Consider the following 22,711-nt stretch of genomic DNA (forward strand, 5'->3'; position numbering starts at 1 on the left):
GTAAGCCCCATGGACTATAATGGGACTCACTTCTGAGTAGATCTGCATTGGATTGGTCTGTCTGTGTCTGTGCGTGCAGAGTTTGCCTGGACCGGCGCGCGTGTCTGGGGCTTGCTTGGCACAGGAGGCAGCGGGAGCTCAAGCGAGCCTCTCCCTTCCTTTCGCAGGGGCGGAGCTGGAGGAGGCGAGGGCAGCTTGGCGCGTGGCATGAACCTGGAGGGCAGCAGCCGCAGTAGCAGCAGCTCCAGCACCGGCAGCGCTAGCGAGGGCGGCGGGATGAGCTCGGTGAGCTGCGGCAACGGGAAACTCCGGCAGTGGCTGATCGAGCAGATCGACAGTGGCAAGTACCCGGGCCTGGTGTGGGAGAACGACGACAAGAGCATCTTCCGCATCCCCTGGAAGCACGCGGGCAAACAGGACTACAACCGGGATGAAGACGCAGCTCTCTTCAAGGTACCAGGCGGAAAGCGGGCATGGCTGGGCAGGTGCATGGGTCTGGGCATCTGTCCTGGGATGAAGACAGCAGCTGCCCTGCCTCCAAAAGTTTGGGCGTCTGAGACAAGTTCTCCTAAAGCTGCAGAAAGTCTTGTGGCACTTTAAAATGGGACAGATTTTTTTAAGCACAAGTCTTTCTGGGCTAGAATCAGTGTCATCAGACACCTGAAGTCTTCTGGCACTTGGGGTCCAATCCTATCCAACTTTCCACCACCCATGCAACCACAATGCAGCCCCGAGATAACGCAACAAACATTCCCTTACCTTGAGCAGGCCTCCATGACTGCCTCCCCACCACAGGAGCAGTGCGCGCCACATGGGCACGGCTGCACTGGAAAATTGGATAGGATTGGGCCCTCAGTCCCATAATAAATCTCACTTCAAAGTACCTCAAGAGTCTGTTGCTTTTTTGCTGCTGCAGACTAATAGGGCTACCCCTCCGGAAACTGTCCTAAGTACATTTACTTAGAAATGCCCACTTAAAATCATGTGCCTGCTTCCAAAAGTATTTAGGATATGGCCAGCTTCAGAAATCTTTTATTTTTATAACTTTTGTTTTCTCTAGACTTTTCTTAATTGTTTTTTGTGTGCTAAGAATGGCATAGCATCTATAAGGTTCATGTGATGTATAGGTACACATGTGAACCAGCCTGTAATCTTTGCAGTTAATTAAGCTTCAAATACCACAGGCTGCTTGGCACACAAGCATCTCTTGTGGATGAAGTGATGATTTGCATGTGTGAATGGGACTTATCAGCTCATGTCACCTCAGATGCATTGATTTTAATGTAGTTAGATTATATATTCAGCTGTCAAGCATCTGCGCAGGGAACACAAGTGATATACATACATGCATAGGCCAGACCAACAACATTTTTAGTCACACAAGGGAAATTCAGACTTATTGACAGTATTTATATACTGCTTTTCAACTACAATTTCACAAAGCGGTTTACAGAGAAAAACCAAATGATTAATGGTTCTTAATACTCCAGTCTTTCAGACTTAAAACTTTCAGACTTAAAACTTTCAGGTTTAATACTCCTGTCTGAAAGCAATGGCCCTGATACAACAATATGCCTGGAAATAGGATTTCATATGTGGATTGCCCTTCTTTTGGACCTGATCCTGTGCATGCAGACGAGTGCTGTGGGGGAAGAGAATTTCCATCCAACACTGGAGTTGTAGGTGGCAGGAGAGACAGCTGATTACTGGCACTGACTACAGTCACCTGTTTGGCAGGAATTGTGCGGGGGAGGCCTTCTGCTGACAAGAGCATCTAGAGTTCAGGGTCAGTGCTAGAAAATTAGGACTGATTTACACATGCCTTTCCATCACATGATGATCATAGTGATAAATGAGATTTTGAAGATAGTTCAGATGATATACGTGCATGAAAGAGCCTAACAAGTCCCACAAACTTGACACTGATGGAGTTATCTATTTTATCTTCGCAACTATGTGTGAATATATTAGGTTGAGAGACAGAGGCTGCCCAGTGAGCTTCATGATTGCTTTGGTATTTGAATACAGATCACTGTGCGAGTCTACAACCTTCGGTTCCCTGCATTAGACTATCTGTCCAATCAAATTCCTCGGAAAAAGGTCTTGGGTTTAATACTTTTTTCCTCGGACAAATAAAGTGCAACCATTAAAGAAGCAAGTTTGACACTTAGTGATCTCTGCATGAAACTTGAATGTTCATCAGAGAGATCACTGAGTGTCAAAGTGCCACCATTTCTTGTAAGCAAAAGCCTTCCCCGCAATCAAACACATAACCAGTGCTTGAATTGCTGAAGACTGGATCTTTTATGAGAGTGCCTCTTATTAACTGCTTCTTGAAGTAAAGTGAGATGTCTCCAAAATTAAAAGGACTCTTCTACCTTCGGCACAAAACTGGCATTCTAGACGTTATTGAAATAAAATGCCAACCAAATTGTTTTCCTGTCACACTTGGAAGATTTCTTCCATGCCCATAAAGTTCTTTTCCATGTTTGATTAACTACCCCAAGGCGTGATTAGAGCTCCAATCCTGCTCATGGTTGTTCACTTTTTCAGTCTTATAGACATCAATGGAACTCAAGTGTGTAAAATTTTGATCAGGATTATAGACTGTTTAGTAGACACCATTATTGTTTAGTAAGATGTTCTTTCTCAAACTCTTTGATTGTCAATTGTTATTGAACATTATTACCTGGAGCAATACTGTTCAATTTCTGTTGGAATGAATGTAACTAATTACTTGTAAATAGCGAGTAATTTTTTTTTAAAACAACTGTTTACACTACTGCTGGAATCCATATGGCATGTCTTCTCTCTTCATTATTCAGCCATAATGTTCAGTGTTACTGTGATTTTTTTCTGAGACTTGTGTATTTAATTCACACTGTGTGATTTTTTTTTTTTTTAATGGAAGCTGTATTTTGACTTGAAAATAGTGTTGTAGTTCCTGGATACTCTAATGATTAGACTGGACTGATAGGAGGCTAAGGGCCCAATTCTATCCAACTTTCCAGCACTGGTGCAGCCGCAATACACCCTGAGGTAAGGGAACAAATGTTTCCATACCTCGAGGAGGTCTCTGTGACTGCCTTCCCAACACAGGAAGCAGTGCATAGCCCATTGGCACAGCCGCACCAGCACTGGAAAATGGGATAGGATCGGGTTCTAAGATGTTGTTTTCTATCAGCTCATGTGAGCAGGTGTAATCTATAATAACTGTACTCATGGAAAATGCTGTGGATTTTCTATCCCCTTGCCCATCCTTTATCCCTAACCATTCTCATTGACTTACTTTTGCAAGCAGGGCTGTCACTGAGCCCCATACACACAACAGAGGATGGAGCTGTGGTTGCACCCTCCATCCTTTAGCACTGTTAAGGAAACAAGAGGTTGTCCAGGTTGTGAGCTGGCAACTTCATGCTGAAAGCCATGTTGTGACTACCATACTCTTTTGCAGTAAATACAACTGCATGGTGAATCCTAACCACAGTTAGGATTCTAACCACCACTGCATGCAATCCTAACCACAGTTTCCTGAGAGTAAGCCCCGTTGAACAAAATAGGACTTACTTCTGAGTAGACCTGGTTAGGTTTGTGCCCATAGTCTTTGAAAATGGCTCTTAACCTGTGTATTTATTTCCTGTAAACTGAATTAGCTGCTGTAAACTTTGGAACTGTTTTTCCCCTGTTATAAGATCTTCCCATGTTGTTAACTAAATAAGATGTAAGGCTGTACTGATTTAAGGAGAGTCAGGATAGTGTAGTGCTTCTGGTGTTGAACTCAGACCTGGAAGAGCCAGGTTCAAATCCCTGTTCAGTCATGACGCTCCCTGGATGACCCTGGGCCAGTCACTATCTCTCAGCTTTGCCTACCTCACATGGTTGTTATGAGGACAGAAGGAGGGAAGGAATCATGTACAGCACCCTGAACTCCTTGGAGGAAGGGTGGTATAAAAATGTGAGAGGGAAAAAAACCTGTGAATTCAGGGTTCAATCCTATCCAACTTTCCAGCACTGCTGCAGCTGCAGTACAGCCCGAGGTAAGGGAACAAACATTCCCTTAACTTGAAAAGGCCTCTGTGACTACCCTGCCCACCACAGGATGCAGCACATACCATGATGGCATGGCTGCATCTGCACTGGAAAGTTGACTAGAATTGGGTCCTAAGAGCCTGAGAATCTTATGCTGGCAAGAGAAAAGCAAGTAATATTTCCAGAAAAAATGAGCAGTTCAACTCTATAGAGAGCACTCGCTTGTAATTGCGTCTTTTGCTTGTACATAAGTGCTAAAGTTTATGTGTTAACACTTTTTTGTTGGAGTTTTTGTGTTAATCACTGGCAATATTTTTAGGCTTGGGCTCTGTTTAAAGGAAAATTCAGAGAAGGCATCGATAAGCCCGATCCGCCCACCTGGAAGACAAGGCTGCGCTGTGCTTTGAACAAAAGCAATGACTTTGAAGAACTGGTTGAAAGAAGCCAACTGGATATATCAGACCCATATAAAGTGTACAGAATTGTGCCAGAAGGAGCAAAAAAAGGTAAGCAGCTTGCATTATACAGAAAATCCCATTTATTGGGAAGGTCTTGGACTTTAAAATAGATATACATGGATAAACAGTACTATAATTGTTTCAAATAAGTATGGTGGTCTAAAAACCAATAAACATTTAGAGCAGGGGCGTCGAATATAAGGCACAGGGGCTGGATGCGACCCGCCAAAGCTTTTCATCTGACCCTTGGACTCTCAGCTGCTGAGCAGTGCTGAGGTGTCACTGCTGAAAGGATGGCCTGCATGATAATTGGGTTCTCCCATATCTTGAAATATGATCAAGATTTGTGTATTTTCTCTTATCGTTTGCAGCTAGCGAGTTCCTCCGTGAGCAAAAGTACTTATTTCAGATTATGACCTGTTTAATGACATCACTTCCTGCCTAATGACATCACTTTTGGCCCTCAGCAGGCATCATGACTGCTGTTCATCCCACTGTATGAAATGAGTTTGGCACTCCTGATTTAGAGTAACAATGTCATTGGAAATAGTAAATGGATTAGACTCTAATTATAAAAGTTTTGCCACATTGTATAACTAAATAAATTATGTAGTATACAGCCCAATCCTATTGATTGAGAGTTCTGGCACTGCAACTGTAGTGCTGGTGTTGGGTGTCATAAAAGTATCATGAAGCAGTTTCCAGCACCCTGTGAGTAAGCAGCACTGGTGGGAAGACCTGCACCATCCCATGGGCACCACATCCCACCTGATGGCCCCCGGGGCAGGTATGGTTTGCGCCAGATGGCAGAGGGGCAGGGGGATAGGAGGCCATTCTAGAGGCAGGGAGGGGGTGTGACTGGAGCAGAGCAGTTCAGGCCTGGAGGAGGCGGGAATGGCAGAACATGTCACATCCTATCCCCTGTCCCAGACCTGCTGGCATTACATGTGGCTACTCAGTACTGTGGTAGCTATTTAGATCTGGCGCAGATCCAGGAAGCCCCATTTAACAGATCTGGGCACTACACAGGGTAAGGGGAGAAATGTTTCCTTACCCTGAGGACACCTCCCACCTGCTCTAATCCAGCACTGGATATAGTGTGGGCCTGGTGGCCCGACTGTGCCAGCTCTGGATAGGATTGAGCCGTGTCCTCATAGTTGCAGGGTTTCCATTCCAGAACCCCCTGTGGTTAAGTGAAACCACAGATATGGGTGAACTCCTCTCCGCACCCTCCAGAGCTGAGGGGAGCTCCGGAAGGTTTCCTCAGGCCTCCTAATGCCTTTACAAGGCATTACAAATGTCACTTCTGGTTTCACAGAGAAACTGGAAGTTGCTTTTTATAACAGACAGCCTCAGTCTAAACCTAGCAGAGGCCATGAATGGACGTCTGCAATCTCTGCTGGGCTCAGAAGAACCTGCGGAGGCAAGGGGAGCAGAGTTCCCCTCACCTCCAGAGGGGGCACATGCGGGGGGGCCGTGGACCTGAACTGCAGATAAGTAAATCCACAGGTACGTGAACCGTGGATACGCCCATCCCCTGTATTTTGTATGTTATCCTGATTACATATAGCTTTTAAATTATAATTTCAGACTTCTCTCTTCTCTGTAAAGCATGCAAATGGGCTCCATGTTGAGAAGTAGCTTGGAGCATTTTCTTACAAGTGGAAGCTAAAAATTAAAGGTGTCATACAGTTATACAAGCAACTTTTCTTCCATAAGGTAGAGAGCACTGGAATAGGAGGTATCTTGGAGGTCATCTAGTCCAACCCCCAGCCCCAGTGCAGGCAACTACAGCAAATAAGGAACTGAAGGTTCCTTCAAGTACATGTGTAAAGCATTTTGTTTTCATCTGTATTTACACAGGAGCAAAACAGCTCAGCATGGATGATCCACAAATGATTCTGAATAATACTTACACCGTGAATTCACCGTACTCGGCATTACAGTCTCAGGTACAGAACATTCATTTGTTTATTTTTGTATTTCCAAGGGTGAAAATGCACATATGCTGTACTTGTTTAATGCATTCATCCACAACAAGTCTAAAAGGAAATAATCAAAGAATGTCAGACACAATGAATATTCTCAAAAGGTTTCCTAGGTGCTGCTGTGATTAGAAGTTTAAAGATGTTGCTATATAACAGTCTTGTCTACTTTCATTTCTGTTTTAAATAGTTATAAATAGACTTGAAACTTAAAACTATCAGGGACTTTCATGTTTAGAGATTTTGAGGAAAACATATATGCAGTAAGGGCAACCAGGAGAGCATTGATTCTTTCTGCAGCTGACTCCAGCTAAAATATGACATATTTTGATAAAATTTACAGGTACCGGGCTTCATGGTGCCTCATGACCGTGGCTGGAGAGAATATGTACCAGAGCAGTCACATCCAGATATCTCCTACCAGTGTTCTAGTATTCCTTTTACAGCTCGCAACCATCACTGGCAAAGTCCAGCATGTCAGAATGGTAAGACTATCCCATCATTTTATACAAAGCTACAGATATATTTGATTTACACTGAGTAAATAAGTGTACATGAGCTCCTGAGTAAGTGGGCTTCATTCTTTGCTTCAGTGGAAGATGACACCACTCTGTACATACTTCCCTTTGTGTGCACAGAGTTTCCTCCTCCACTGAAGTGAATGTGGAAACTACCTGCTGTTGCAAGGAATAGCAAAAGGATAACCTTTTCACTTATTTTGGTATGTAAATCACTTTGTAAATCGCTTTTTACAAGTGCCGCCGCCTAGGGAGGTACGTGGGGCGGCTGCAAGAAATAGGGCCTTCTCAGTAGTGGCACCAACGCTATGGAACTCCCTTCCCCTTGACTTAAGAATGGCTCCCTCTCTTGAGACCTTTCGGCAAGGCCTGAAGACCCTTCTGTTTAAACAGGCCTTCTGAGTTCTTGGCCTTTTAACATCTTTTTAACATCTTTTAATATTTTTTTACAGGCCTGATTCTTTTATGACTTGCTGCTGCTCTATGCTCTTTTTACCTATTTTTTACTCTGACTGCTGTTTTTAGTATGTGTTAATATGTTTTTATTTGTTTTTAAATTGTTTTTAATATGTTGTAAGCCGCCTTGAGTCCCTTCGGGGAGAAAGGCGGGGTAGAAATAAAGTTATTATTATTATTATTATTTGTTGAGAAGTGGTATATAAACACTCTTAGATAAATATATGTAAATGAAATTAAGGGCACAATGTGGTCTACAGTGAGCACATTTCAGTGGGAAAGGAAAGCACTTGCTCAGCTCACTCCCATGGAAATAAATTGGGTTTAGAAGAGTATAATTTTGGATTATGTTCTAAGGTTTTCTGTTATTTAACCTAATGGTCTTCAATCTTTTTTTGTGCAATGACCCCAAAATTTAAAAAGTATGACACTGGCAGCCTACACAGAACAGTTTCCGATATACGTACTAGAGCAGGGGTTCTCAAACTGGTGAGTCACAACCCATCAGTCTGGGAAGCCCTGTCTCTGCCCCCTTAAGGGGTGGGGCAAGGGGTGGAGGCAACGCAGTCCCAGGATTGCACTGCTGCAGGGGACAAAGGGGCTTAAAAAACTCACGTCTGCCAGTGCCAGCCTCGGGGGGGGGGGCACAGAGCCCATGGAGCCCTCTGCCCATGCCTCAGAATGTCTAAAAGTAGTGATCGCAATCCACTTCCAGCTTTGAGATCACAATCTGGAAGTGGGCCATGATTGCTATTTTTAGATATTCTGAGGTGTGGACAGCCCTGCAGAAGGCTCTGCGGGGTTCCCCCGCATCTCTTGGAGGCCAGTGCTGGCAGAGGTGAATTAAAAATAAGTCCCTTTGTCCTAGGCGGCAGTGCAATCCTGGGTGATCCTGTCCCTGGTGGTGCAATTGTGTTGCTGCTATCTCTCTGCCCCCACAATCCATCCAAAGTTAAGCACTTAAAGTTAAGTTATCCATCCAAAGTTAAGCACTTCTAAGTCCTATTGATTTCACTAAGAGAGGGCTACTGAACATCAAACGTGCTTACTTCGCTTTCCTATTAAATCCAATGCATATGCATAGATTCATTCTATTAGGATGCAATACTAAGCACACTTCCTAGGAAGTAAGCTCTTGAATTCAGTGGAATTTGATTAAACTTGCCACTGCCTTGCTGTCTCTGAGCACAGTCAATTGTTCTATGCATCCCTGGAACACTGTTTACCACCAGGAAGCTCTGCCAGATCTGGCTACTGATGCAACACTTTTTATTCTAATGCCCTTAAACAATAATGACTGAGCCCCAGCATATTTGCAACTGTTACCCTGCACGTATCTGATCTTGGAAGCTAAGCAGGGTCAGGCCTGGTTAGTACTTGGATGGGAGACCACCTGGGAATACCGGTTGCTGTTGGCTTATACCATAGTCTTTCGAGACTGAAGGTTGCCAACCATTTTCTAGGGCCCAATCCTATCCAGTTTTCCACTGCAGATGCATGTGCTGCATCCTGTGATAGTGGTGGGAAGTCACAGAGATCTCCTCAAGGTAAAGAAGCATTTATTCCCTTACCTCATAGCTGCATTGTGGCTGTATCAGCATTGGAAAGTTGGGTAGAATTGGGCCCTTTGTTATTGGATACTTTATCATAACAGCACTGTTTGTGTCCATGCTGTTGTTTTCAGACTTGCTTAAGGCAAGTCTGTTTATAATTTATAGGCCCCAATCCTAACCCACTTTCCAGCACTGGCATAGCTGTGCCAAGGGGACGTGTGCTGCATCCTGCAGTTGGGGGGCACTCATGGAGGCCTCCTCAAAGTAAGGGAATGTTTGTTCCCTTACCTCAGAGCTGTATCGTCCTTATGTCAGTGCTGGAAAGTGGGTTAGGATTGCGCCCATAGTCAGATATTTTAATTGTGCTAGCAGGGACTAAACTAGGTGCATTCTATGACATGTGTAGACTTATTCATTTATACAATTCACTCAAGATGCCAAGGGGTTTCTCAGATTAAGAAATAGGTGTGTACAACTATGAAAAGGGAAGAGCTTCTAGAATTTTTGAATGTATTGGCAACGTTGTTTGTGAAACCAACTTCTGTGTGTGAAAACAGGTTGTCAGGTGACTGGAACCTTCTATGCTTGTGCTCCATCTGAGTCACAGACTTCTGGCATTCCAATAGAGCCAAGCTTAAGGTCTGCTGAAGCTCTTGCATTGTCAGGTATGTAAACCATTCAACATTTGGAAAATCACAATGAACTATTGAGAACCTGTCATAACTTTATGGATATTTTTATGTGCTTTTCCTTGAGCTTTGATCAGACTCAATTGAGAGAATAGTAATGGAGCATCGGTATTTATTTTCCTTCGTCCACAAGTCAGTGACTTTAAAACATGTGAGCTGAACTGAGATTTCCATAAACTTTGGTAATTGTGCACACTTACATAAAGATGTGCAGTGTAGGTACAAACTGACAACACAAACAAGGAATTTGCACATTGTCCTGTCAAGACACAGCTTCTAGGTGATTTTGGAAAACATACACTAATGGACAATGTCATTGGGTAATGTGGCAAGTCATTGTAAGCATTTTCCATGTGAGAACTATGTATGTTGCCCAAGCAACGTACTGTGTACAGTGGTGTCCACCGGGGTTCCATTCCAGAATCCCCTACAGATACTTGAAACCGTGCATATGTGGGATACCCTTGTGCCCCTGTATCTTTGGGCAGCACAAGGTGAGGGGAGCTGTGCTCCAGAGGCTCTTCTGAGCCCCACAGAGGCTGTGTGCATTTGGCCTCTGTTGGTCTCAGCATGGCTGTTTAGGCCAAAAAAAAACCGCTACTTTGGTTCCCCCCCCCCCCGCAAAACTGGCAGTGTCTTTATGCCTTTAAAGGGCATTATGAGGGTTGGAAAGCCCTTACTCTGACCTCCATCTTGCTCAGATCCAGTGGTAGCCATTTAGCAGCCATTTAGCACTGCTGCTCTTGTGCTGGATAGGACTGGCTCATTAATCATAATAGTGCTTAGCTCAATGACTTTACATTCTATTTTTTTGGGAAAAATTATTTATTGTATTCCCCTCCTCATGATAAACTTGTCAAATTGATGATTATACTATATGATATTATAGCTGAAAAAAATGAGGCTGCAATCATATGCACACTGGGCGTAAGCTCTGCTGAACTCAGAGACTTGCTTGCCAGGAAACATGGATTGGACTGTCAGTGACTTAGGGCACAATCCTAACCAGAAGTAAGTCCTATTGTGTTCAATGGGACTTATTACCAGGAAGGTGAGGTTAGGATTGCAGCCTTAGATCCCAGTCCTATGCTTCCCCCTCCCACCGATTCAATTACACCCAAATAGCTTGTGTTGCATTCTCTCTGTGTATGTGGGGGTTGATCCTAAAATTTTCTCTGGTTAAGTGAAACATTGTTTGCTTTCCTGATTAAGCCTCTTTGGTATAGACAGGTCTGCTCAGACAGGTCCCTGTGCTGCAGGATTAGAACCAGGAAGGGGGTTTGGATTCAGTGGGTGTTGCTGCCACTCAACCCATTTCCTTCCAGGATCTGCCTTCTCTCACCCCATCCCATTCCATCCTCTCCATGTCCCCATTCTGCCTTTGTTCCTTCTTTCCCCATCCCATCCTGCCTCCCATCAACTTACCTTCATTGGCAGGTCTTGTCCTGGTTGTCACTCTGTATGAGGCTGCTCTGGCTTTGCTGCTGGTGGGCCAGTAGTATGCAGCTTTACACGCTGCCAGCAGGCTGTTTGCCACAGCCATAAAGTGCTCCCCACTGTTGGAACAGTTACTTAGGTTAACTCGATAAGGGCCCAATTCTGAACCTTCCCAGCACTGGCACTGGGTGCCATAAACATGTCGTAAAGCATGTTTATGGTTTTGGGAGTGTAGGGAGTGCTGGTGCTGTGCCCTCACCAGTCAGGCCCCTGGCCCAGTGCCAGCAGGAGGAGGATACACCACTGCCAGGGGTGAGTGAAAATGTTGGGTGGCGGTGCAGCCTCTAGGGGGCTGGGGGGGGGTGGAAAGAAGGAGGGGAGGAACCAGGGCAGGAGGAGAAACCAGGACAGCTCTATTCCGCTGTATCCTGAACTCAGTGTTGGGCAGAACAGCCCAATATAGGAGTCTCTCAAAATAGCCGGCGCAGACTTGAGAAGCCCTGTTGCAGGGCTTGGGGCTTTCCCCTGGGGAAAGGGATGAACTTCTCTACCCCCAAGGAGACTCCTGGTGGCTTCCCAGCACCTGCTGGATATAGTGGTAGCTGCTTTGGCACTGCTGCTCCAGTGGGCGCCTGGAAATTTAGGATTGGGCTGCCTGTTGGTAGGCAAAACCTGATTTGAACCTCTGGGGTCCAGTAGACCACAAAACCAAATTGTCCGTACCTTGTTTGAGATGGTATATGAAATGAAGCGGTCCGTTGCCAAACAGTTACAATAATTTTTCATAAATATCCTTTCAGATTGCCGACTGCACATCTGTTTATATTACCATGAAACTTTGGTTAAAGAAGTCACCACTTCAAGTTCTGAGGGCTGCAGAATATCTCATGGGCAAAGTTATGAGGTCAGCGGGTTGGACCAAGTTCTCTTCCCTTACCCAGAAGATCATGGTCAGAGGAAAACAATTGAAAAATTACTAAGTCACTTGGAAAGGGGAGTAGTACTCTGGATGACACCCGATGGGCTCTATGCAAAGAGACTTTGTCAAAGCAGGATCTATTGGGATGGGCCTTTGGCGTTTTGCAGTGACAGACCGAACAAACTGGAAAGGGAGCAGACTTGCAAACTTTTTGATACTCAGCAATTTTTATCAGGTATTTTTTTCAACATGTTGCAATTATAAATATATCTTTGTCATTCCCATTTTCATGTGATTAAAACTTTATTTTGTCCTATTACAGAAGTTGGTTTCAGTGGGAGTTGTATACATCTTCATTATTTGACTGTATTATTTGGCCATAAAATAGAATGAACTATCTGATAAAAACTTCTAATCAAGAGGTTTCTCTCAAGAGAGAAACTATGTCCAGGTGCCCTACTGAGTTCTAATTCTGTCCAACATGCAAATTTTTTCTCACAAATGCATTATTTCTGAAGGATAGATAGATACTTTATTAATGGTCATCCGACCAGCTACTCACAAAACAACAAAACAAAATACACAAAATTAAAAACAAACATCCCTTTACACATATATAAAATCATAAAATCATTGATTTATACTCTCAATTTTCTTTCTTGCCAACTGTACAGCATGACAGAAACGGGCCACCCTGAGCAATATATCAGAATTTACATCAGATAGCAGAAAAGCAAGCTGCTCTTCCACCTGCATCCCCGTTACAGCTCTGAAAATTGGGGAAATAAATTTGGATTGCAGATCGTCATAATTTGGACATTGCAGAATAATGTGGGCAGTTGTCTCCACCACATTATAGTGGCAGGGGCACAGTCTGTCAAAAGAACTGCTGATAAGAGTACATTACACCTGGCTTTAGTAAAGGCAATCCTGAATTTTGGAATAACAATATTATAAAAATATCTGGCAGGAGAAAGTATAAAAGCTTGATCTCCAAGAAAAACATACGCAGAAAGTCTGGCTATATTTCTGAAGGATATTTTCTTCTCTACCTCCCAATTGTCCTTTTAATATCTAGTTTCTTGTGTGTGTAACCTCCCAATATTTGCAGTTAGATCTGTAACTTGTTTGTTGTTGGTATGCAAAACTGACCTGGTAACTTTATAAGAGCACGATCCTAAGTGCTCACTCAGACAGTGCAGTGGCCATTACGCCAGCCAAGGATGTTGTGAACAGCCATAAAACATGTTTGTGGCACCTGGAGAGAAGGCTGTGCTGATGGGGAAGTCTGTGCTGCCCTGCTGACGCTGCATTCCGAGCCCCCAGTTGCCAGTACAGACAGATAGGGTGCAGAACGGGGCAGGGGCATGGGGAGGGATGTGGGGAGGGGGCATTTCTGGGCATGGGGAGGGTCGAATGGGGGTGGAGTTGGTGGAGTTGTCCTCCACTGTATCCTAACCCCTTTCTCGGGCCAGGCAGCCTTAAAAGGGGCTATTTGGACTTATGCCAGCTAAATTGTGGAGATCTGCATAGCCTCATAGGGCAGGCTGGGGTGTTACTTGGGGTAAGATGGAAAATATCTCCTTACCCTTAGGAGACCTCCAGCCACCTCCAAACCTGTGCTGGATACAGCACAGGACATGCAGCCTGGCTGCTCCAGTCCAGATTAGGATTGGGCTGTGATTACTTTCAGCTTCAAACAGATGAAATTAAATTGGCCAGTCTAAGTACATCAGCTTGAATGTGCGTAAAGACGAATTCCTTATTCAAAATTCATATCTGAGTCCTATCCAGTAAATTCCAAAGATTAGTATTTGAAACAAATGATTTGAATTTGGATTTTTTTCTTTGAAATGCAAGCATCACTTTATAAGAGGATTACTTGAGTACTCTCCCACCCAAAAGAAACCATGTTTTATAATTAATCCTCAGTCGTATAATTTTGAATAAATGTGATTTAAGAAAAGCTTGGATGAGAGACTATGACTATTATTCCTTCTCTAAGCTGTTCTCTAACGTAGAGTGAGTAGAATGCATTTTGTTGATACCATGGCATTGTATACTTCTCCAACTGCACTTCATAACATTAGTTACTGCTGGTGGGTCATGAGGAAATGTAGTCTAATATACAGTACAGGTGGGGTCTCTTTATCCATGGATTCGGCATCTGTGAATTTGCCCCACCGCAAATGCCGACCCCCAGGATAACCCCCCCCCCGCCCTGCAGATCTCCCAGATGTGATCAGAACCTTGTTCTGGTTATGTCTGGGAGATTTTCTGAGCCACAGAGAGGCCACATGCCACCTCACGCAGCCTCTCTGAGACTCAGAATGGCCACCAGAGTAATTTCCAGAATGGCCTCGGAGTGGTTTTGGATATTGGGCAGTACCTAATTTTGGTCTTTGTTAGATCCTTTGTTTTCCTCATTGCCATATAAACTTTGATCTTTAGTATCTTTTGATATTCTGTATATATCTGCTATAGCTGAGACTGAGCACAATCCTAGAGCATAGCTGTATTGGGCATTTTCTCTGGTTTTTCCAGAATTACAAGCATTTGCACACCATGGGCGGCCATTGCCTAGATTCCAAATTATGTTTTGTTTTGGAGAGGAGTTTCCAGATCCACAAAGGCAGAGAAAACAGATTACAGCCCATGTAAGTATGGACCATTTGGCTTACTTAGGTGCATAGGAAAATATGAAAGGTTCTACCAGAAGAAAAATGTAGGCTAGAGGTTAATACAATGAATTAAGATAATCCAATACAGTATTTGAAGTGAATTGTGATGTCTAGTTTATAAACCTCAGCTTCAGCTTAAGCCAAAAGTGAAGTCACATATGTGAATCATAATGGGCACTGCAGAATGCCAAACAATATAATTGAAACAACTTTAATTATATTGTTTTATATTTTATATAGTACCCATTTCTGATTGATTTACCTGAGATCACTTCTAATAAGAGAGACATTACACGGGGGCCCAGTCATCTCCTGTGCTCCCCTAATCTCCTGAGGTTCTTCTGAGCCCTGCATATATGTGTCTGCCCGCAGCCTCTGCGGGCCTTAGAATGACTATTAAAAGTGGAAAAAAAGTCACTTCTGATTTTTTTTTTAACTGGAAGTTACGTTTTTATGCCTCAACATTTTTTCACTTGTAATAGACACTCTGAGGTCCGTAGAGGCTGTGGGCAGAAGCGCACAGCCTCTGTGGGCCTTAGAAGACCCTTTGGAGTTGAGGGGAGCACAACTCACTTCACCTCCAGAGGGTGGGGGGCATCCCCTTTAACTGAAGATTCAGGTATCTGCTGGGGGTTCCGAAATGAAACCCCTGCGGATATGGGGACATGCCTGTAATTGTAAATTTCTTTTTATAGAGTGTATGTCACCCTTCCAGGTGGCTGACAATATATGTGTATGTTGCATTTATCCCATCCTTCCTCCATGAAACAGGTCCTGATGGGGCCATTGTGCACAGTATTGCCTTTCCACCTGAACTCTGGTAGCAAGCACCTCCACATACTGTCAGAGTGTGTTTTTGCTATTTCTGTAAGGCAGTTAACACCAGCAGAACACGAATTCCATCAGCATTAAAGCCCAATAGGGTTGGGCTGTTAAAAGAACACTTACAGGATTTCAGCCATATGTGAACAAAATCATTCTAATTCCTGTGATTGTAAATATATATTGGACTTCTATACACATGTAACAGCCCAATCTTATAGGGCTGATCTGCCCGCAAAGACTGCCTTATAGCAGTCATAAAAACTGCTCTGGCAGCACACAAACCAGCATTCTGTTGGAGCATTGATGGGGAGGCCACAGAGAAGGGGGAGGGGAGGCCACAGAGTTGAAGCACTGGTGGGGAGGCCACAGGGAGGCTCTCCATGCACTGGAGGATGATATAGCAGTCACTGATGATAGTGAGTTGGCGGCAGGGGTGGGGGACAGTGGAACAGGGTGGAGTGGGGGAGGGCAGGAGGTGGGAGGGGGTGGTACCTTCCTGGCATGCTCTCTATTTCTCTCCTCAGACTTGGGGCAGCTATAGAACTGGTGTAGGTCCAAGAGGACCATTGGCAAGTAGGAGGATTACAGGGAGGTAAGGGGAAATAAGTTCCCTTACCTCCCTCAAGCCTCCAGATCCATTCCCCCAAAGGATGCAGTGCAAACCTTTTTTGGTGCATTGTTGGGGGGGGGGAGGCTAGGATTGAACTCTTAGTGTACTAGGCTTCTGTAGGCATGAAAGATGCTTGTGCTACTAAGTTTAAAAATCTTGAGTGAGACCATTTCAATACGTGTATTGAAACCTTGATAGAAAAAATTAGGAAAGACGACTTTCTATGTGGGTGTAGAATTTCTATTCTTAACATCTTCCTTATTATCCAGTATGAACAAATTAGAGCATCTTGTTATGTGTTCCATTAACTTTTATATCTATTGTTAAGGTTGAACCAATGTTTGCAAGGCAGCTGTACTACTTTGCACAGCAAAACACTGGACCTTTTCTGAGAGGCTATGATATGTCAGAACAAGTCCCCGTGTCAGAAGAATATCACCGAGCTATCCACCATTCTTCTGTTCAAGAATAAGCACACGAAGAATGAAGACTGAAGAATCGTTTTCAAAGTGATGCATACATCAAGAATGACTAGATCACAACTGAAGGATGTGAAAGACACATTTGGATTTTCCCTAGGAAACAAACCAGCAACAACAAAACGTACAAGGAATCAATATGGGCAAGTCTAGAAGTGCGGTAAATGAACACTTACTTTCCCTCCCCCTGCCCAAATCTTTTGGATTGTTGTATCTCAGATTCTGCTGCTGGGGTTGGGTGTGAAAACTGACAAAATGTCCAATATGTTTACATGTTGTTAAATGAAAACAGTGGCTTAGAGAAAACTTGATCTTATTTCAGACTCCTAGTTATTTATTTAATTAGAAATCTCAGGGCTGGAATTCATAGGCTGAAGCAGCAGCGTTATCGTGATAGAAGGTGGCACTCAAAACTGTATATTATTGACAAATATGGAGCTATTTTGAAATTTTTGTAAGTATGCTGATTTTTAAGGTTTATATAGTGTTATAGAACACTATATATATATATAAATATATAGTTCAGAAATGTTCAGAAATGTTGCCGTGTACAGTGTTTTTTTAAAAAGTGTTATTGTTGACAATTTTCTCAACGTTTAAAAAATGCATTGTGTTGCTGCTGCTACTGTTGAAAAAACAGGCATGAGTAGCACATTCTACAGGGTCCATCAGGATTATTCATAAGACGACGTTATATGATTCTACAGTGGTATTTATGCCATTATATACCACAATTCATGTTAAAACTCAGCAATCAATCAATCATTTTCCCTTACTGCTAGGTACAGGCATCTTAAAAAAAAAATTAACCAAAGACCAAAAGGCATACTTACACATGGCCCAAGATAAATTTGTGTATACGTTACATGCAGATAGATTCTCAACTCCTTTTCAACTGTACACCAATTTGACCCATCTAAGCACTCAAGAACAATGTTTGGACTAAATTCATAATTGAATTTGCTGAGGTTATACTTGTTTCCTTTTGTTGACATGGTGATGGAGATGGGCCATACTCCAGGACAGGATTATTGTAATTGCACAGTTACTGTAACTGCAGTCATTTGCAGGTGTTTCTGTTTCCTGTTTTGACTTATATTTCTTTCCTAAATTATAAATGTATTGTACTTGAATTTCTAAGCAGGGACAAATTGTATATTTTTCATACAATTAGCAGTAGACTTCTTCTTTTAAAAAAATCTGAATTTATACATCTTAAAGATGCATACAGCCTTGGGATATAATATCTCCTTTTTTATTCCTAACAAGCCAGTTTATATGAATGTTTTCTTTCTGATGTATTTCTGATATATATCTTGCCTGTGGAAAAATATTTGCTTTTTAGGCATGTACATGTATATTGCTAATTTGTTCAGGCTACAAACTTCTTTGTGGCATTTCTTTTGCTTGTTGCCTTAATTTTCTTTTGGTTTGTTGTATCAAGTGATGTGAAATCAAAAACAGTAGTTTTTATCCCAAATAGGAATCTCAGTAAAATGGCCTGCTGCTTTTAGTTTTTAATGGTTCTGTGACTTGACTATAGCTCTTTCTCATGCAAGGCAGACTGTGGGAGATTATGTAAGATGCACACTGTACATCAATCAGGCTAGTTCATGCAACAAAATATTTCATAGTACTCAAAATGTGGATTTTACCACTTTATAATATAGTTGCATTCAGATGCATATGGTTTGAATGGAACATTTTTAGCAGTTGTTTTGTTTTGCAAACAGGGCACTAAACATTTGTTCAAGTCAATTAAAGTTCATGCTGCTCTTTAAAAAGACAGCCCATCTGAAGCAGGAAAGAAGAGGTAAGATAGATTACTGACCCATTGTTCACTGGCCAGCACTGTACTGGCACAGTACTGAAATGGATTCCAAAGGCAATGGGAAACAACCTTGAGCTGTGTGAGGAAAAAAGAGCAGCAAACTGTTTTTAAGGTACATTTGCAAGCAGCTCAATGTCCATTATAGGCCACTAAAAGATTACTAGTAATCAGATCCTGTTTTGAATATCTAAGGAGGAGGAGTATTTCTACATGTATACTATGGACTCTATTGCTAATTGAGGGTCATACTAGATGTGATGTTATTCATGTCATTTGACTTTGTTTTTTAAAAATTCTAAGAGCTTTTAAAAATAACAATTTCTTATCCTGATTCTTGAAAGTAACTTTTTAGCCTTAATAATAATAATAATAATAATAATAATAACTCGGTATTTATATACCGCCTTTCTGATCATCGGATTACTCCTCTGACTTTATTCAAGGCGGTTTGCATAGGCAGGCGTTTCTAAATCCCTCCAGGGGATTTTTACAATCATAGAGGGTCTCTCTTTCAAGAACCAATAACTTTTCAGAATGGATCTTCCTGGTTTGGTCTCACTTCTGGCCTTGGAAAGAAGCCTTGGAAAGAAGCCAATCATTTGTGACTTAGTTTAGGGTTGCCAGTATTTTTTGTAACAGCAGGTCCTGTGTCTTTAGTATGATTTATTTAATACAGCAGTGAAAAAGTTGTGTGTGTCTTTTCCCATTTCCTATCACGACTGAAAAGGAAAAGCTGCACCTACTGCATTTCTTCTAGCTACACAGTTGTGAGAAATATGGGACTCACAGTCAGGAATGGATCACAGTTTGGACCAAACCATAATTTGTCGGAACAAATGTGTACCATTTGTTGTGAAGAGCTGCTGAACTCTTTTCCTGCTGGCCATTTTCCAATCCATCATTCCTGTGGTTATTACCCAAGCTGTATTCCACGTGTGGAACCCTATGGGAAGGAAAGCATCTGAGAGGAATTTTTGAGCAGGTTAAGAAGCTCCATCTTCCCTTCCCTCAACACACTCAAAGTCAGTCTCCAACGGTGATTTTTCATTTTTGAAAAATGCTAGAGTGAGATACACATTATTATGTAACATGTTGTTTGCATGTTCTTCCCATGTAACTGAAGTGCATGGGACTTCCCAAAACATTTTTTAAATTTGGCAGGATAATGATCTATATATTGATTTGGGGTGCACAGTTCCAATGCAACGTTTTAAGCTCCATTACTGTGATGACTTATGATGTAGAATCCATAAAAGTAACAATACAAAATTATTCAAGAGCCATTCATTTGTAGAAAAGTTTCTGAACTGCTGAACAACTGTATAACTATTTTAAGGTGTTTTCTCTTTCTAAAGCAAGAAACAGACCTTTCATACTCATGTGCTTAGATCTTTTGTTGCTGTTGCAATGTGATACTTTAGTCAGGGATGTCTCTTCAATTATTAAGCTATAAAAGAACGATGTGGCAGCTTTCTAAAGGGGTTCTCTTACTTAAATTAGCAGTAGCTAATTAGCAGTATATAGGGTCAGTGCTCAGAAAACATGAACAAAACATGTTAAAACACCAAGGTCTCAGAAGGCAGTATAAAACACATATGCTCTTATCTGGAAGTACTTGAACAACGGAGGGCAAGGATATATTTCACTGTTTCCCTCCACCCTTAATTCTTTTACTCTGCAACCCCAGCATGTGACCCTGTAACAGTAATAAGAGAATAATTTTCATCCTGAAGATGCCTTGTAATTAGCATACCAACTACACAAGCCTACACACATTTTGCTGTAAAAATTAGACCTATTCTTGGGTATATTTGGGATGCTGAATCCAAAAATAGCATCAGTTTTGCCCAATTAGCTTTAGTTTTGTGAGTATGGAATATCCACCTTATATGCTGATTAAAGCACCATGATATTGGCTTCCTCATGAGGCAGTTGCTTGAATCAGCATATAAGGCGGCTATGCCATACCTCCAAAACTAGAGCCAATCGGACAAAATTGATGCAATTTTTGGATTCAGCACTTCAAAAATATCCTAAATTTGTACAAGCATCATTAGTGACTTTTTGAAAAGGGTATTTTAGGCCTGTGTTATAGTTAGCTTTGTTTGGCAAGGCCAGATTGCACTGTAAAAATGCATCTCAGTTTGCATAATTGCATCACTGAACTGAATTATAAAAGAGTTAGGGCACAATATAGTCAAAGTTAAACTCTTTGTTTCCATTGTCTTTAGTGAGGAAGCGTTAACAGGATGGAAATGTGCTTAACATTGTCTGGATCTTGCCCTATGAGTGTGATTACTGTATATGTTGTTGGTGCTGCAGACGTTTATTAGATGTTCCTAGGATCACACTTGGTCCATGACCAGTTTGCCTGGAGATTTAAATGCTGTTTTTTAGGACTGCTTCACATGTTACAAAATTCCTGCAAATGGAGGGTACATAGTATACAGAGCTTTGTATACATAGTCTATTCTGCACCAAATATAAATACTGCTATAAGTCTTGGTAGAAAAGTTTTGTATGCCTGCATTGTTTTTCAGTAGTAAAAGATGCAGAGCAGGTCAAATAGGAAGCAGAGAATTGAGTGGGTGGTACATTGAACAAGGTCAGTGTTTATTAATGTACAGAATCAATGTCCCTAACCTTTGAGAAGTTGATATTCAGAAACAGTGTCTGTACTGACTGTTCTGACCACTATGATGATATAAACATCTTTCTTAATTGTGCTGGTGGCTAAGTCACAAATAAGTGAAAATAAAGCTAGAAATGTTTTTCTGAAGGGTGAAAATAACAATACAAATGTAACATAAATTGTAAATTTTTTTAAAGAAACTAGTTATTGTTCTGTTGTTTGAAGCTTAGTATTGATAAATAAAGTGATGAATTTTTATTTGTCTTCTTCCCAGCTTGCTTTCAAACACAATCATGACCCAAAAAAAAATCTGGATAACTTCCTGCTTCTGTTTCAATTCTGCTTATATCTTCTGAGGACAATTTTAAGCAGTTATTGATATGTTATCTCAGATATTCCACTATTAGAAATTATACAACTGAAATTTAAAGGAGTTTTTGGATGAAGTGTGGCAATGAGCATGTTTATTTTGAACATGATACAACATATACAAACTTAAAAAAGTACTTAAACTCTCACATTTCACAAATATGAAATATTTTGGTTTTGTGAGGGTAAATAAAATGCCATATGGAGGGGAGTGGCAGCGTGATGCAAGTATCTTGTGTGTGCTTCCTGAGACCATCTGGTGGGCCACTGTGAGATACAGGAAGCTGGACTAGATGGGCCCTGGGCCTGATCCAGCAGGGCTCTTATGTTCTTATGTAAATATGTTGTATTCGATACTAACAAGCTGTGTGAGTCCATGATGTGAAACCTTGGATACAATCCAGTCAGTTAAGCATTTTGATTTCAGTGGGAGAGCACTCTGCATGTGCTTAATTCTCTACCATTGAAGACTTTGGGACATGAAATACTTCATTTGGTTGAATTTTGGCCCTAATTAACATAGATTTTCAGAGGCAATGGGTTAACGAGGTAATAACCTATATTTGTGGAAGAAATAGAGAATTCGTGTGGCCTTTCACATGGGTAGACGTATGCTGTTGACATCAGCATTTGTCACTGACATGGAGGTGGGGAAACACCATCATGTCTCATCATTCAGCTTTCAGGAAAAAGAAAACCACTAGCCCACAGCTTCCTAGCTAGAACAACAGCCTATAGATACCGTAAATATGTGCTTTCTTTTATACTAGAGGCAAATCAACTCAGTTTACCTTGATCTGAGCAAAGATTTCTCTGGATTCTCAGTATTTTACAAATGAAGGTTCAAGCTCTCTCTTTGCCAAGCTATTTAGTTTGCCTATATCCTGTGCAGCCATGTATCATCAGCACATTTTAAAAGTCAGCTATGAGAACTTCAGAGATTTTAACTAAAATGTACACAATTCTGCAGAGGCTGTTTTCCTTGTTTTTCCTCCTATTTTCCTCCTAAGTTCTCAGAAACCAAGATTGTGGGTTAAAGCTAAATTTGTCCTTATTAAGTCAGTTTATATTTCCCCTTTTCACACTTGATTGAGAGCTAGATCACACATCACAATTTCCCCCACCCACAGAGAGTCCTGCGGAGCCTAGGAAAAGAGTAAAAAGAAATTTAAAAATCACAGCATGTATCTAAGTGCAGCAGTTATGAGATGAGCATGGGTGTTGAGACAAACAATAAAGA

The 22,711-nt window shown here is 41.9% G+C and overlaps 1 protein-coding gene across 1 annotated transcript; it reads left to right on the forward strand.

Annotated features, from left to right (window-relative positions):
• Positions 1–207: 207 nt before the first annotated feature.
• Positions 208–16,632, forward strand: IRF4 (interferon regulatory factor 4). The gene is made up of 8 exons (XM_066625620.1): positions 208–453; positions 4,349–4,535; positions 6,351–6,439; positions 6,816–6,957; positions 9,557–9,664; positions 11,926–12,279; positions 14,589–14,701; positions 16,489–16,632. The coding sequence occupies exons 1-8, from the start codon at positions 208–210 to the stop codon at positions 16,630–16,632; spliced, it is 1,383 nt and encodes a 460-aa protein (XP_066481717.1).
• The last annotated feature ends 6,079 nt before the right edge of the window (positions 16,633–22,711 follow it).

The sequence above is a fragment of the Tiliqua scincoides genome, chromosome 4 (assembly GCF_035046505.1).
Source record: "Tiliqua scincoides isolate rTilSci1 chromosome 4, rTilSci1.hap2, whole genome shotgun sequence".
In the NCBI taxonomy this organism is placed as follows: Eukaryota; Metazoa; Chordata; class Lepidosauria; order Squamata; family Scincidae; genus Tiliqua; species Tiliqua scincoides.